This window comes from Lepidochelys kempii, chromosome 7 (genome assembly GCF_965140265.1).
Source record: "Lepidochelys kempii isolate rLepKem1 chromosome 7, rLepKem1.hap2, whole genome shotgun sequence".
NCBI lineage: Eukaryota > Metazoa > Chordata > Testudines > Cheloniidae > Lepidochelys > Lepidochelys kempii.
The window spans coordinates 22,806,849-22,820,601 of record NC_133262.1 but is presented as its reverse complement, the minus strand read 5'-3'; the positions used below and the strand labels follow the sequence as shown (position 1 = coordinate 22,820,601).

The 13,753-nt window shown below is 45.8% G+C and overlaps 1 protein-coding gene across 4 annotated transcripts in view; it reads left to right on the top strand.

The window, feature by feature from the left end:
- Positions 1-13,753, top strand: part of CHCHD6 (coiled-coil-helix-coiled-coil-helix domain containing 6) — a 169,589-nt gene that overhangs the window by 42,901 nt on the left and 112,935 nt on the right. For 3 of the 4 annotated variants that reach the window (XM_073351351.1, XM_073351349.1, XM_073351352.1), the window contains exon 5: positions 9,870-9,890. The exons of the other annotated variant lie outside the window; for it this stretch is intronic. In XM_073351351.1, the coding sequence (XP_073207452.1) occupies positions 9,870-9,890 (21 nt within the window). The remainder of the gene's footprint in view (positions 1-9,869; positions 9,891-13,753) is intronic. 4 annotated transcript variants of the gene reach the window in all.

Genomic DNA, 13,753 nt, shown 5'->3' with positions numbered 1-13,753 from the left:
TCCCGATTTTTCACAGTTGCTATCTGGTAACCCTAGATCAGTGTTGGATGGATGCACTTCAACAAGTTGAAATAAACAAATGACCCAGTGCTGCCATCATGAGGTTGGCAGGCTTTGTGCTGCTGGAGAAGAAAGTGTGAGGTATAACCCAGGTCCTGATAGTTTGTGCTCACTGAAAGCTTCTGTGGCCCTTTTCTCCAGCATAGAAATTGTTCGCCACACTGCTCTGGGCATATCTCAATTGGGGAAATGGACACTGTTTCCCTAAATTCCCCTCTCTGAAGTTCTGCTTGGATGATTCTTCTTTACTTCCTGTCCCAAACTCTTTTATATAGCGTTGGCTGTGCTCCTGCCGCTTCTTTTTTTTCCCCCCTTTTATTCTTTCTCATTTGTTTTCAACTAACATGTAGCTGAGCTAGCTCTCAACTATTTCCACTGACTGCATTAACCCCTACTGCACTGAGCAGAACTGGCCAAAGCCTTAGCTTTCTGTTCTTTTGTGAATGGACTTGAGTAACCAAGTCGGTAAAAGGGGACATAAGTAAATGTTTCAGCTCCAACCCTTAATTGATAGCCTGGGTCCTACTACTAAACAAACTTGTGCCCATCTTGCAGGTCTTCCTTCAGGCTTTAGCCTCCAAATGAGTATATGCAAAACCACTTTCCACTCTGGCTATTTCTAATCTATTGCACTGGTAAACTTGTTTAATCCATAATTTAATCAATAAATCAATCAACAGGTTCTTGGAATGGCTTTTATTGACTCTCTTTATTAGGAGCTGTAGGTACAAAAGCGGCTCAAAGCAAGAAAATGATTGCGTGTGCCGCAGCTGTAATTAGAGAGCAAATTGTGTGTAGGTGTGTGTATAAATAGCACCTAGTACAATAAAAGATGGGTTTTGGTTTGAAGTTTACATCGTATTCAGAGCTGGATTGATTCCTGCAAACTGAAACCAATGGAATCGAGACTCTTAGCTCTACCAGGTCTTCTAGCCGCTACATTTTATAGCTTTTTAAAACTCAATGTTGAGCAGTGTTAATTTAACAGAGATTGTGATCCTTTAGGAGTGAATATTTCCATGATTCCTTAGCACATGACAGAAGGTTTAGTATATGATAGCATATTTAAATTTCATAAGCTCACCATTTGGATTTGGGAGCCAAACTAAATCTTTTTGTTTTAAAGCTAACTTATATTAGTGTTCCCTAACAATTTCCTACTACTAAACCAACCAGAAACCTCACTGCAGCATTTACTTCCTGCTTGTGCTCCTTGGTGAGAGGTTAATACTTGCTACTGCATCCTCGCACAAGGGAGTTAAACTCTGTGGTCTTTTCAAGTTGCAGACCCTTCCTCTACACCCCGATATTTCCTAGTGTGTGCAAGAGAAATTGTGCATTGCCCAGTAAATGTAAATTGGCATCGAATTCAGGTAGCTATTACGCACGTTAAGTACTTGCACAACATGGAAAACTTCTGTTTGCAAATTGTGCTATCAAATGGAAACCAAAATTTTGCTGGCATTGACACACATTGCAAATTTCTCTGGATACAGCCATGCACTGGAGATTGCAATGCAAGAATAAAAGTATATAGTTCTACAATAGCTGGCAGTTCTCCTCTTTGCTGTATCTACGCACTTGCTGGGTTGCAAATGGCTTCATTATGATGTGCTTAGCCACCATTAAAAATGTTACCTTCCAGCATTCTCGCTGATCAGAGCCTTGTAAAATCTGGATAGTGCACTTAGCCAAGATCCAGTGTGCACGCTGCCCAAAATGCACAGTTGGAAGCAAGGTCTCCAGAAGCAAGACTGAGTCCCTAGCGGACACAACTTAATTGGCAACCTTTTTATCGGAGGTGCTTCAAGAGTGATATGACGGGGGGTATAGCAGGCCAGGCATGAGGTGCATGCATAAACAGAATAGTAGATGAGGAAACTTAATCACTGCCTGCTTGTCTTTATTTTGTGATCATGGAGGTGAGGGATGTTGCAATGCAGGCAGTCCATTCCATAATGTACTCCAGAGGGCTGGAGAAGAGCAAACATAGTACCTATCTTTAAAAAGGGAAACAAAGAGGACTCTGGAAACTATGGACTAGTCAGACTAATTTTGATACCTAGAAAGATACTGTACTCAGTATAATGATAAAACAATTAATTTGTAAACACCTAGAGAATAATAGGATTATAAGCAATAGCCATGGATTTGTCAAGAACAAATGTTGCCAAACCAACCTAATTTCCTACCTTGGTAGGGTTACTGGCCTAGTGGATGGGGGGAAGCAGTAAGTGTCAATTACTGTCAATTACAAAGTGTTGCCCATCTTGATTGTAGTAAGGCTTTTGAGGTAGTTCCACACGGGCTCATTCTCATGAGCAAACTAGGGAAATATGGTCTCGATCAGGGGTGGCCAACCTGAGCCTGAGGAGGAGCCAGAATTTAGCAATGTTCGTTGCCAAAGAGCCACAGTAATACGTGAGCAACCCCCCATATCTCCCCACCCCCTCTCCCAGTGCCTCCCACCCACCCGCTGTCCGGCTGATCAGTGTCTCCTCCTCCCTCCCTGCACCTCCCGACCATCTGTTTCGTGGCGTGCAGGAGTCTCTTGGGGGGGGTGGGGAGGAGCAGCGGGGGCATGGCAGACTCAGGGGAGGGAGCAGGAAGGGGTGGAGTGGGGGCAGGGCCTGTGGCAGAGCCAGGGGTTGAGCAGTGAGCACCCACCGGCACATTGGAAAGTTGGTGCCTGTAGCGCCAGCCCTGGAGTCTCTGCTTATACAAGGAGCTGCGTATTAACTTCTGAAGAGCCACATGTGGCTCCGGAGCCCCAGGTTGACCCCACCCCTGCCTGGTCTAGATGAATTTACTAGAAGGTGGGTGCACAACTGGTTAGAAGACCATACTTAGAGTAGTCATCGATGGTTTGCTGTAAGACTGCCATGGGTATCTAGTGAGGTCCCACAGGGCTCAGTCCTGGGTTCGGTACTAGTCAATATTTTCATTAATGACTTGGATAATGGAGTGGAGAGTATGCTTTTAAAATTTGTTGACAATGACCAGCACTGAGGGGTTTCAAGTACTTTGGAGGACAGGATTAGAATTCTGGATGACTGGTCTAAATTCAACAGGATGAAATTCAATGAAGACAAGAGCAAAGTATTTCATTTAGGAAGGCAAAATCAAGTGCACAACTACAAAAATGAAAACCTGACCTATGAGGAAAGGTGGTAAAAACCTGGACATGTTTAAACTTGAGAAAAGAAGACTGAGGGGGGAATCTGATACAGTCTTCAAATATATCAAGTGCTGTTATAAAGAAGACTGTGATCAGTTCTCCATGTCCGCTGAAGGTAGGACAAGAAGTAATGGGCTTAATCTGCAGCAAGGGAGAATTAGGTTAGATACTAGGAAAAACTTTCCAACTATATGGGTAGTTAGGCACTGGAATAAGCTTCCAAGGGAGGTTGTAGAATCTCCATCATTGAAGATTTTTAAGAACAGATTGGATAAACACCAGTCATGGATGGCTTATGTTACTTGATCCTGCCTCCGTGCAGGGGAATGGACTTGGTGACTTCTCAAGGTCCTTCCCAGGCTTACATTTCTGAATCTATAATCCCTTCATGTGCCCCTGGCAATCCTTATTAATATATCTAATTTAAAGCTTTTTCCAGCTCCAATTTCCAAACTATAATCAACCGCACTAAAATGCCACATTATGATGGAGATCCTTGTTTTCTAGGAGTGGAATTAAAGTGGGTGGCATCTCCTATATGTCTCCATGTATCTATTTTGTTCCTTTCCCCATGGATTTAGAAGGTAATCAATTTATACCAAACCTTTTCTCCCTTGGATGATTTTCTTGTGGCTTTTTACATATGCATTCCAGTGTCCTATTAGGCTGGATTCCAGACCCTGAAAGATATTGATTGGGTATTTCTGGGTAAGTGTATTTTTGTATATGTCTGGGGCTGAAGGAGTAGAGAACACTGGAAAATATACAGGACTTTCTGGGCTTGTAGAAATCTGAGCAGTGATGTGTGAAACTGGACTGCCAGGTCTCCACCTGCAAAGTGAGTTTGGATAGAGATTGGAGACTGAGTGAGAAAGAGAGAGAGATTCAGGACCATGATATCTGAAGATTTTGTAGGATTTCCTTATCCAAGCATCATAGCTAATAAAACCACCTTAGTCTGTATTAAAAAGCAGCTCCAAAGCTGACTGTATTTCCTTCAGACCAAAGAGTGTTTGAGAGAAGCTTCTTAAATGAACAGAAATTAGATTTTTAATCTTGTGGTAGCAAGTTTGGCAGGAACAAAGGATTTGTTGTACTGGATTAGGCCACTGGACCATCGAGTAAAGTATCCTGTTGCTGGCAGTTGCCAATAGCTGATGCTTCAGAGGCAGGTGAAATCTGCTGCCTGTAATGCAATTGCATAATGCTTTATGTGTGGGGTGGAGTGGAGAGATTCTTTCCTGACCCCATGGATTGATTGCTTTTTGCTGCCCTGAGGGATGCAGGTGGATTACTCAAAATTAATCTTAATTTTCATAGAGCATTAGCAATGGTAGATAAAATATTCCATCTGATGTGTTTTAACTCAAAAACTTGGTATCTCTGTCTTCTGAGTGGGGTGAGAGAAACCAGCATTGGGTGTGGTCGTCCCCCCCCACCCCCGTCTAAACATGTGGGGGACAGGCACATGTGACCACTACTGCTACTATCAATCCTCTGTCCCCAGGGTTAAAAGTGGTGGTATAGGTGGGTAAACTGTATCCTTTACCAGTGGTCCTGAGTGATCCAGAGATAACCCAGGATAAGCTTTGGGTGGGTTCATGATGCAGGTTGTTAATGGGGAGGGGGATCTATTAACTTGTAGATGGAATAAATGTGGTCTGGAATAAGTGAGACACAATCGCTGTGGAACCTCATGATGCCCTTTGAAAGCCATTTTCCTCTTCTGTAAGTTAAGGGGGGGGGCTTGGGGACTCTAGAACCTAGTAGGGTGCTCCGGGCTGGGATCGGGGAGTTTGGAGGGCGGGAGGGGGATCAGGGCTGGGGCAGGGGGTTGGGGTGTGGGGGGGAGGCTCAGAGGTGCAGGCTTTGGGCGGTGCTTACCTCAAGCAGCTCCCAGAAGCAGTGGCATGTCCCTTCTCTGGCTCCTACGCAGAGGCGCAGCCAGGTGGCTCTGTATGCTGCTCCATCCCCAGGCACCGCCCCCACAGCTCCTATTGGCCATGGTTCCTGGCCAATGGGAGCTGCGGGGGCGGCGCTTGGGGTGGGGGCAGCATGCAGAGTGGAGCCCCCTGGCTGCCCTCCACATAGGAGCCAGAGGGGGGACATGCCGCTGCTTCTAGGAGCCTCATGGAGTGGTCCCCGACCCTGCTTCTTGGCTGGAGTGCCGGAACGGGGCAAGCCCCAGACCCCGCTCCCCAGTGGGAGCTCGAGGGCTGGATTAAAACGGCCGATGGGCCAGATCCGGCCCGTGGGCTGTAGTTTGCCCACACCTGGACTACTTGCTACTTCACCTGTTATCAGACACTGAGGCTTTGTCTACATTAGCACTTCGTTGGCAAAACTTTTGTCGTTCAGGAGTGTTAAAAACATGCACCCCCTGAACGACAGAAGTTTTACAGATGAAAAGCGCCGGTGGGAGCAGCGCTTTGTCGGCAGGAGAGCTCTCTCCCGCTGACACACAGCGGCTACACTGTGCGCCTTTCAGCAGCATGGCTGTAGCGGCACAGCTGTGTCGCTAAAAGCCTTGTAGTGTAGCCATAGCCTGACTATCTTGAGCATATGTCTGGAAAGCCTCCGCTCGCCACAGACTTCCTGTAGACATTGAATGGCTTGTCTTGCGGCAGCCTGTGTTATGAGCTGTGTGTGTATAGTGGTGGTAGTATATGGGGTGGTTAAGTGTAGCAGTGAAAGAACCGGATGTACTCTTGGCTGCATGGCAGCCTGAAAATGAATATGGGGTGGAGGTAAGTATTAAACAATGAAAGCATCTGGTTTTACTTTGAAATTTGTAAAATAGATAGTTTTAATTTAAAATAAAAGACCAATCAGCTATGGAGATTACAAACCTGTTTGTAGCAACTCCATAAGCATAAGAGGTGCTGTTGTCCCTGAATCATAAAGGGACTGAGGCCTTTACCGCTACTTTCCATCTTCTATGTTTATAAAATCGTATATGTTTGGTATACATTAGGCTTTGGCTGTTTCAGCACAACCTTTCCTTGAAATTGATTGCAGCTCAGTTGAGAGACTCTTTCCCCTCCCTCGGTTGGCTGGCTATATCTCTGCCTTGTTACACTTTAACACTGACGTTGGCTTCTGTCTCCCAATAAAGTGGACGTGTTTAAGTAGGGGAGGGGGCTGGAAGTGTGAGACAGAGGGATACATGGATAATGAGGGTCTAGTCTCAGCCTCAAAGTTCTCTAATACTTATCACCATGGAAACATTTTAGTTTCCAGATTTTCTCCTTGAAGAAACCTCACTGTTTGCCCATTCAAATGATGAAGTCTGGCATCCGGATGCCAGTGTGTCTGATGCAGAGCTCCTCAAACTCTGCTGTGTTACACCTAAAGGAGTTGCCAGCAGCTGCTTAGGTCACTGTGAACTTATGCCCTTCCCTGTATCCGAGCATCTGCTGTGTCAGATTTGCTCAAGTCTCTTGTAGGTTCTGTCTCAATCCCATTCCTGTCACGCTCCACCATCCTGAAGCTGGCAGTGTCCCATAAACCATTGTGCCAGTTTCCAGGCACGCTGACTTTTAATGAAGGAGACATCTAGCCAATGGTCCAGATTCCTGCTGAGCCTTTGGGCACTCTGCAGGATGGGCATATGACCTATCTCAACATAGCAGCTGCTGGAATAACTCCGAGGCAATTGTTGGTGCTGCTCACAGGTATCATCCTGCCCCAAAGCCCATTCCTTGAGTGTCCACCTTATTGTAGTACATTGCAAGGTAGATGGCAGAAATGATCTGGCTAGGTGCTGAAATGTGTGGTATCATGCACAGGAATGAAATGTCAGAGATCCATACAAATGGACAGATATGCACCACGAGGTTGTGATGACTCATTTTAAAGGGACATCATGTGTTGATGATTTCATTGTGTACTGGACCGAGAACCGCTTAATAGATACTTGGGACTCTACCCCTTGCCTGGTGCGAAGTCTCTACTTGAATGTTAACTTTCCCGACACACACTTATAACTTGCATAGTTTCTGGACATAGCCACAGTCCACTCCAGGTAGACACTGCAGGGCAGTTTAGGCATCGGTCCTTTTCTATGTGGATGTCCAGAATGAAGGTTTACTGGGCTGACATCTGTGTCTGCTTCAGAAGTAACCTTACGCACCTGGTACAGTCAAAGGAAGAATCTTTGTTTCTTTTGGGCTCCTAAGTAATAAATCTACCAATGGTATGGTTTACTGTAATTCCTCCATAGCGGGTTGTGAGGGAAGTGAATCTAACCTTGTACTCTTTGTCTCAGCACAGGGATGCTGCAGAGTTGACCAAAGGCTTGAAAATGTGGCTTAAGTATTGGTGCAGAGAGCATAAAATACAGAAGCTTTTAGTTGGCAACTCAAAGCTGAGTCTACACGGCTGGGAAACAAGATATACAAGATGATGTTTCTCTTAGCCAGGCAACTTAAACTCTGAAACAAGTGTTTAGGCACTCTGGGTACATTGTTGTCAGCCAACGTTAATTAATGCAGGTCCATCAAAACCTGTTGGCACAAGCCTGCCAAATGGCAGGTTTTAACCAAGTAGACCCCGGAGGTGGCTTTCTTTTGAATCTCTCTTTCCTTATTTTCCTCTTAGCTGGGCCCTTACTCAGGATGTGATTGACTTTTCCAGTACAGGAGCTGGTCTAGTTACATTTTGGACTGTTTGATAAACTTTTCTGTTTCAGTTTAATGACTCTCTTAAAGTGAATTTTATTCTTTGTGAACTGTGCCAAATTTAAAGCCTTTGAGAATGAAGCCTTGTATCCACAGAACAGGCATAGCATGGCAGTAATACAAACTTCCCTTGCAGAATTACCCCCACACATATACACCATTGCATCTCAAACCTGACATGGAGAGGCCCCGTCAAATGTGATGGGGCAAGTTCATTCTTAATATTCTGCGCCTCTGCTGAGGCTGCCCAAAAGAGAGTGAGTCAGTGCCAACATTTATGGATTTTTGATGCAAATGTTTTTCCCCTAGGAGCATGACAGTTAATGACTTAAGTAAGTGTCCTATTGATGACTGACATAAACCAGCAGAAAGCTACCTGTATGTGGCACATCTTCTGAAATAATATGCATTACGACCTGCACCCATTCCCTCCCACCCATCTACTGAGGGCAGAGTTCAGTACAGCAATGGAGAGGTTAAAATAAACAAAACCAGCACATCCTGTCTAAACTGCAAATACAGGTAGGAAGAAAAATATTGTTGAAACCAGGCTACTGTCATGATCAGTTGTCGATTGTTAGTGAATGCTTGACGTGTTGGCTTGATGGACTGAAGACTTTTTTCTGGTTGTGGTGCATCTGCAGAAAGGAGGAAATTGGCTTTACCCAGGTGAGCTGTAGACGTTCAGTTCCACCCCTCTCTGCTGTTGCAGAGGATCAGGACAGACCGGTTGCATAGCTAATCACACTTCATCCCTCCACAACTTCAGGTGGCTGCTCTCTGCCATTAAAACAACAGCAGCTTCCATAAACCAATTGCTCTGTGCTGTCTGCTGTCTCTGGCACTGAACTACGACCAACAAGAACATCCCTCCTACTTCGCCAAGCCCCCTCCAATAAATAATTGTGATAAAAAAGGTGAGCCCTTCCAAAGTAACCACTTACAGAATGTTCTGCCGAGCAAGTGTAACCCCAAGAAGCAGAGGAGATGTAGCAGTCCTTGACAACGAATAAGCACTCTGGCTGCCTTGTAAACATCTCAGTCTGAAACCAGGCTGTTTATGGGCATTAGAGATGTTTATCATCTTGTACTTGCTTTGCTGCTGCCGGGTTATTGCTTAAGTCAAAAATAATAATAAAAAGTGAGAGACAGGAGATACTGAAATCCTTGTAATCTGTGCATCTTCACTGTGGATTCCCTAAACAATGACCTTGCAAGCAGAAGATGAGGGAGCAAAACAAGACAGCTTGGATTTGGCAGAGAGGTTCAGACTATATACTGTAGGAATATTGGTCTGCCTATGAAAGAGGGCATGGCTGAAAATCTGGTCACTGACTGATCAAATTTTCATTGGCTGAGCTGTCAACTGTAAGGTATCCAGTGTAACTACATGAGTGAAGATGACTTGCTAGCTAGGTCACCTTGAGTATATAAAACTGCTCTTGTGCAGGAGACACTGTACCTGCTCCTCTTGGGGAGCTTGGAAGCTGCGGGGCTTTTGGCCTTGTCCCTCACAGTGCACCTGACAATACCACACCCCTTGCTGTGTGGTGCTACTGATATCAGTATCTCTAATGTTGTGCAGTGCCTTGTATGACTCTGTCTGCATCACATCTGTCTTTGCCTATCATCTGCTCAATAGGGAGCACTGTGCAGCATTCATTGCAGAGGGAGAGAGTGTGCGCGTGGTGGGTGAGTGGGGGTTGGGTTGTTTTATTTTTCTTTAACTACCAAGCCTAAGCCCATTTAACAGCTTCTATTTACAGCACAGTCGCTAACAGGGGACATAGGTGCACTGTTAAAAGGCTTGAAGAACTTTTCTGAACTCATCGTATTAAGAGCTGTATTGTGCAGCAGTAGGCAGCCTCCATAAATTACTGATATCTTTTTTCCCCCCCTCTTTCCTACCCCTTCTCTCTTTCTCTCTCCTTTTTTTTTTTTTTCACCCCAAGCCTGCGGATTTGGATGCCTGGGTAAGCTCTCTTTTTGTCTGCATCTTGCTTATTTCAAGTTGTCATATTGTTACCGCATGCTTACAGATTGTTATTGCCGAGCACAGATGCAGGATTTTATTTTGTCATTACATTTTAAAAGGTGTTCAGCTAGAAAATTGCATATTATTTCCTCCATAAAGATTTTCACTGGTTCCTTTTGTGTAGCTTACAGCTGCTGAGACCAAACTTGATAGGGTGATGAGTAGGTGTATGTGGGGCTAAGTGGGTAGCAGAGGCAGGGAGGAAATGAAGGTTTCTCCAGTGTTGCTCATTAGGGCCTAAGTCTGAACCCACTAGTTGGTGGTTAAAAACTTCCTTTGATTTCAGTGGAAGTGATGATAGGGCTGGAGTCTAGAGAACCTGTAATTGGAGCCCTGCAAATCCACGGATATCCGCTTTATATCCGCAGACCACTTTTGAGGATTGGATGCTGATATAAATTTTGTATCTGCACAGGGCTCTACCTGTAATATACTTTGGGGACAAAGAACTCCAGGGTGATTTTGCAGGGCTGAGCTGCCTAACCTAGACATTGAGAACTGTACCAACCACTGTTGATTGGCTAGATTTCTGCCTATGTAACTTAATCCTGATTTAAATAACCCTTTGTTATTTCAATCTTGAATGCCCCTCCATACACAGATCTCAGTCTTGATTTACAGCATCCCTTACTATTTCAGTCTTGCCTTCCACCTTTCAGCTCAGCTATTGCCCATTAGTCTTGACCAGCAGCACTCCAGCTATTCCAGTTCTAGAACACACTACTTTGCTGGTGCACTTCAATCTTGACCAGTAGCACACCAGTTATTCCAGTCCTGGGGTCCTGAACAGGGTTCTCTTCAATATTGTGTCTGCTCCAGTGACTGAAGAAGACACATGGGCAGGCACAAGCAACAAGTGTTTGCAATTTTTAGACTGAGGTGACCCAGATGAGACCTCTTATCTATGCTACTGGATTCATTTGGGGAAGCGGATTTCCCCCCCCCCCATTAAAATAATTTAAAATAGAAAAAAGGCATTTGTAAGAGAGGTTAGATTTTTTTTTTCTAGTGGGGTGGGGTGTAAGGAGGTGCTGTGTCCCATGCCTCTGACCCTGTAAAACACTGTTGGAGTTTGTTACTCCTGAGGGCATTCTGTGCCACAAAAGTAAAAATTCTATGCACAATATTTTAAAATTCTGCAAAACTCTGCAAATTTTATTTGTCAAATAAATGTGGAGGTATTGGGATTGGGGAGCACTGGCTGCACAGAGGTGGGAGATCACCCCCTTGCCCATCTGGGACACGGACTCAGCGGTGAGGCTGCACCCAACCCTGGCACAGTGCAAGGACCAGGTCTGCCCCAGAAACACCCTAAGGCCCTGCTCCTCTGTGCCAGGTGCAGGCAGGCAGGCTCAGTAAGGCAGGATCCAAGTATGGGGGGATGCAGGTGTGGGTTGAGAGGGTTCTGTGTGGGGCAGTCTGGGTGTGGGCGGCTCAGTTGGACATCTGGGTGCGGGAGGGATCTGGATGCACAGGGGTTTGTTGGGGGGTTCTTGGTGCAATGGTAATGGGAGTCTGCAGGGGATCCAGGTGAAGATGGTTGGGGCTCAGCAGGGGGCGAGGGAGTCTGGGCGATGGTTGGGGCTCAGCAGAGGGCGAGGGGTCCAGATGCTGGGGAGTGGGGCTCAGTGGGGGTGGGGCTCAGTAGGGTGGGGATTTTGGTTCCAGGGGGAAGGATGAGGCTCAGCGTGAGGGTCTGGGTTGTTTGAGGGCGTCTGGGTGGATGGGGGAGCAGCTCCCTGTACAGTGATTTCTCCCCCTGTAACTGAGGAGTGATGTGTGCAGAAAGCACATGGGTGAGGGGAAGTTTGCAGAGTCTTCTGCAGCTGGAGGAGAAATTTGGGAGTGGGTCTGACACTGTCCCAGATGCCGTGCAGGGGAAGAGGAAGTCCCGTCCTCCCCAGCCCAGCTGGGGCTAGCAGCTGAGCCTGGCTCAGGGTAGGAGCCACCAGCCGGGTCTTCCCCAGTCCTGCCCCACAGTGATTTACCTCTCTGCCGGCTGCCCTGGGCACCTGAAACATACTGCTGGGGAGGGTTGCATGACTGCTCTTGTGGCTTCCCTTTGCTTCCCTGTCAGAAAGTCATTTTTCTGCAGGGAAGCAAAGAAATCTGCAGGGGACATCATTCTGTGCATGTGCAGTGATGCAGAATTCCCCCAGGAGTAAAAGTTCGTAGACCATATGTGCCCAGTTGAGTGTTGTTCATGGATAAATGAATTTCAGAAGTATCAGTTACCAGATTCTGTGAATTGCCTCTGGGAAGAACTCCCATGGGCCTTGCTACGGACCTTTTCTCCTATGTCAAACCTCCCTTCGCATAGAGACAACCAGTTTCCCTAAAATAGATTTTTGTCTTTTCCACATTTTGGGGTCCTGGATAGTCTTGTTTAAGTGAGGCAGCCTGGTGACAATTGTGAGCTCTGCACTATTGCTGTGCCTCATTCTTGAATCCTGTTTAACCTATCTTAATCTGGCCCTGCCAACAAACTTCCTTTTACTTGTAAATTTTCTCTCTGGTTTGCATGTACATGTCTCACAGATGTGTACTGGAAGCCTGACCTTTGCACAAGTGAAAAGAAGTAAATAAAATGTAAAACTGAGAACTGTATTTTGATTAAAGGGCATAAAATATACATTAACACAGTTGGGATGATACCTGCCATGAGCCCTGCATGGGAAGACTGATTCCAAAGACCTCAAAACTCCAGTACTATGTTGCCATATGATGCAGGCATAGCACTGGAGTTCTCAGTTTGGGTACCGAGCTTGTTTCTTGCTCTTTGTGCCTGTGGGAGCAGTGCACTCAACTCCTCAATGATTAATAACCAACCAGTTTAGTAACCAACACAGGTGCCTTCGTAATTATTCATAACATCTTACATGGTGAAGTGAGAGGCGCATGGAAGGAGGGCAATGTGTTGCTTTGCAACAGCTCCTTATGGCTGATCCAAGAGCAGTGTTTTTTGGGGAGATAAGTCCAGACTTCCTTGGCTGAAAAGAAGATTGTTTCTACCCAGAGCCTCTTGGTGTATAGGGTGGGAGGAAGATGTAAAGAGAGAAATTAGGAGGAACCTCAGAAGGATCTTCTACACTCTCTCCCTCTCACAGAATAAACTTCACCAACATCTGTTTGATGTATGGTTAAAAGAGTTGAGTCTTGGAATTTGAAGACGCTAACCCTGGTGCAACAGCTGCTCTGTTGAACAGAGATGAGGTAGTGCACGGGCACTGGACCTTCACTATTCCACCTCAAGAGTACAGAGCACTGAGGGCTTATCTACACAGTTAGTTAGTTAGTGCACAACAAGCTAATGTGCAGTCACAGCCTGGCTTGCCACGCACTAACTAGTGCACGAAAAGTTCTGTAGTGTGCTTTGTCCTGTTTCCATTTTGAAATGGGAGTATGACAAAGCGCACTGCAGCAAGCTAGTGCTATGTAGATTCACACCTTAGCTTACCATGCAGTAATGCTGCATGTAGACAAGCCCTCAGTTCCCAACACAATTACAGACAATTCTCAGGCATCTTATGCCCTCCTCCTTGCATAGGAGGGAAGAGGCCATTTGCACTGTGCTGTCCTCTCTGTTGTCCATTCTGCCCTGCCTCCTCAATCTCCTTGCCTAGCGTGTCCCTTTAGTGAGACGTTCCATGTCCCTTAAATGGTTTCCACTTCCCTTTAGATATACTTATACATCACTCATTTGAGAAGGGGAGTGTGAATTTGGTTGTTGAGAAGTTAGTATTCTACTCTCAAATGCTCCTCTGGAACGCAGTCACTCCTCACACAACATGCCCAAGCCCA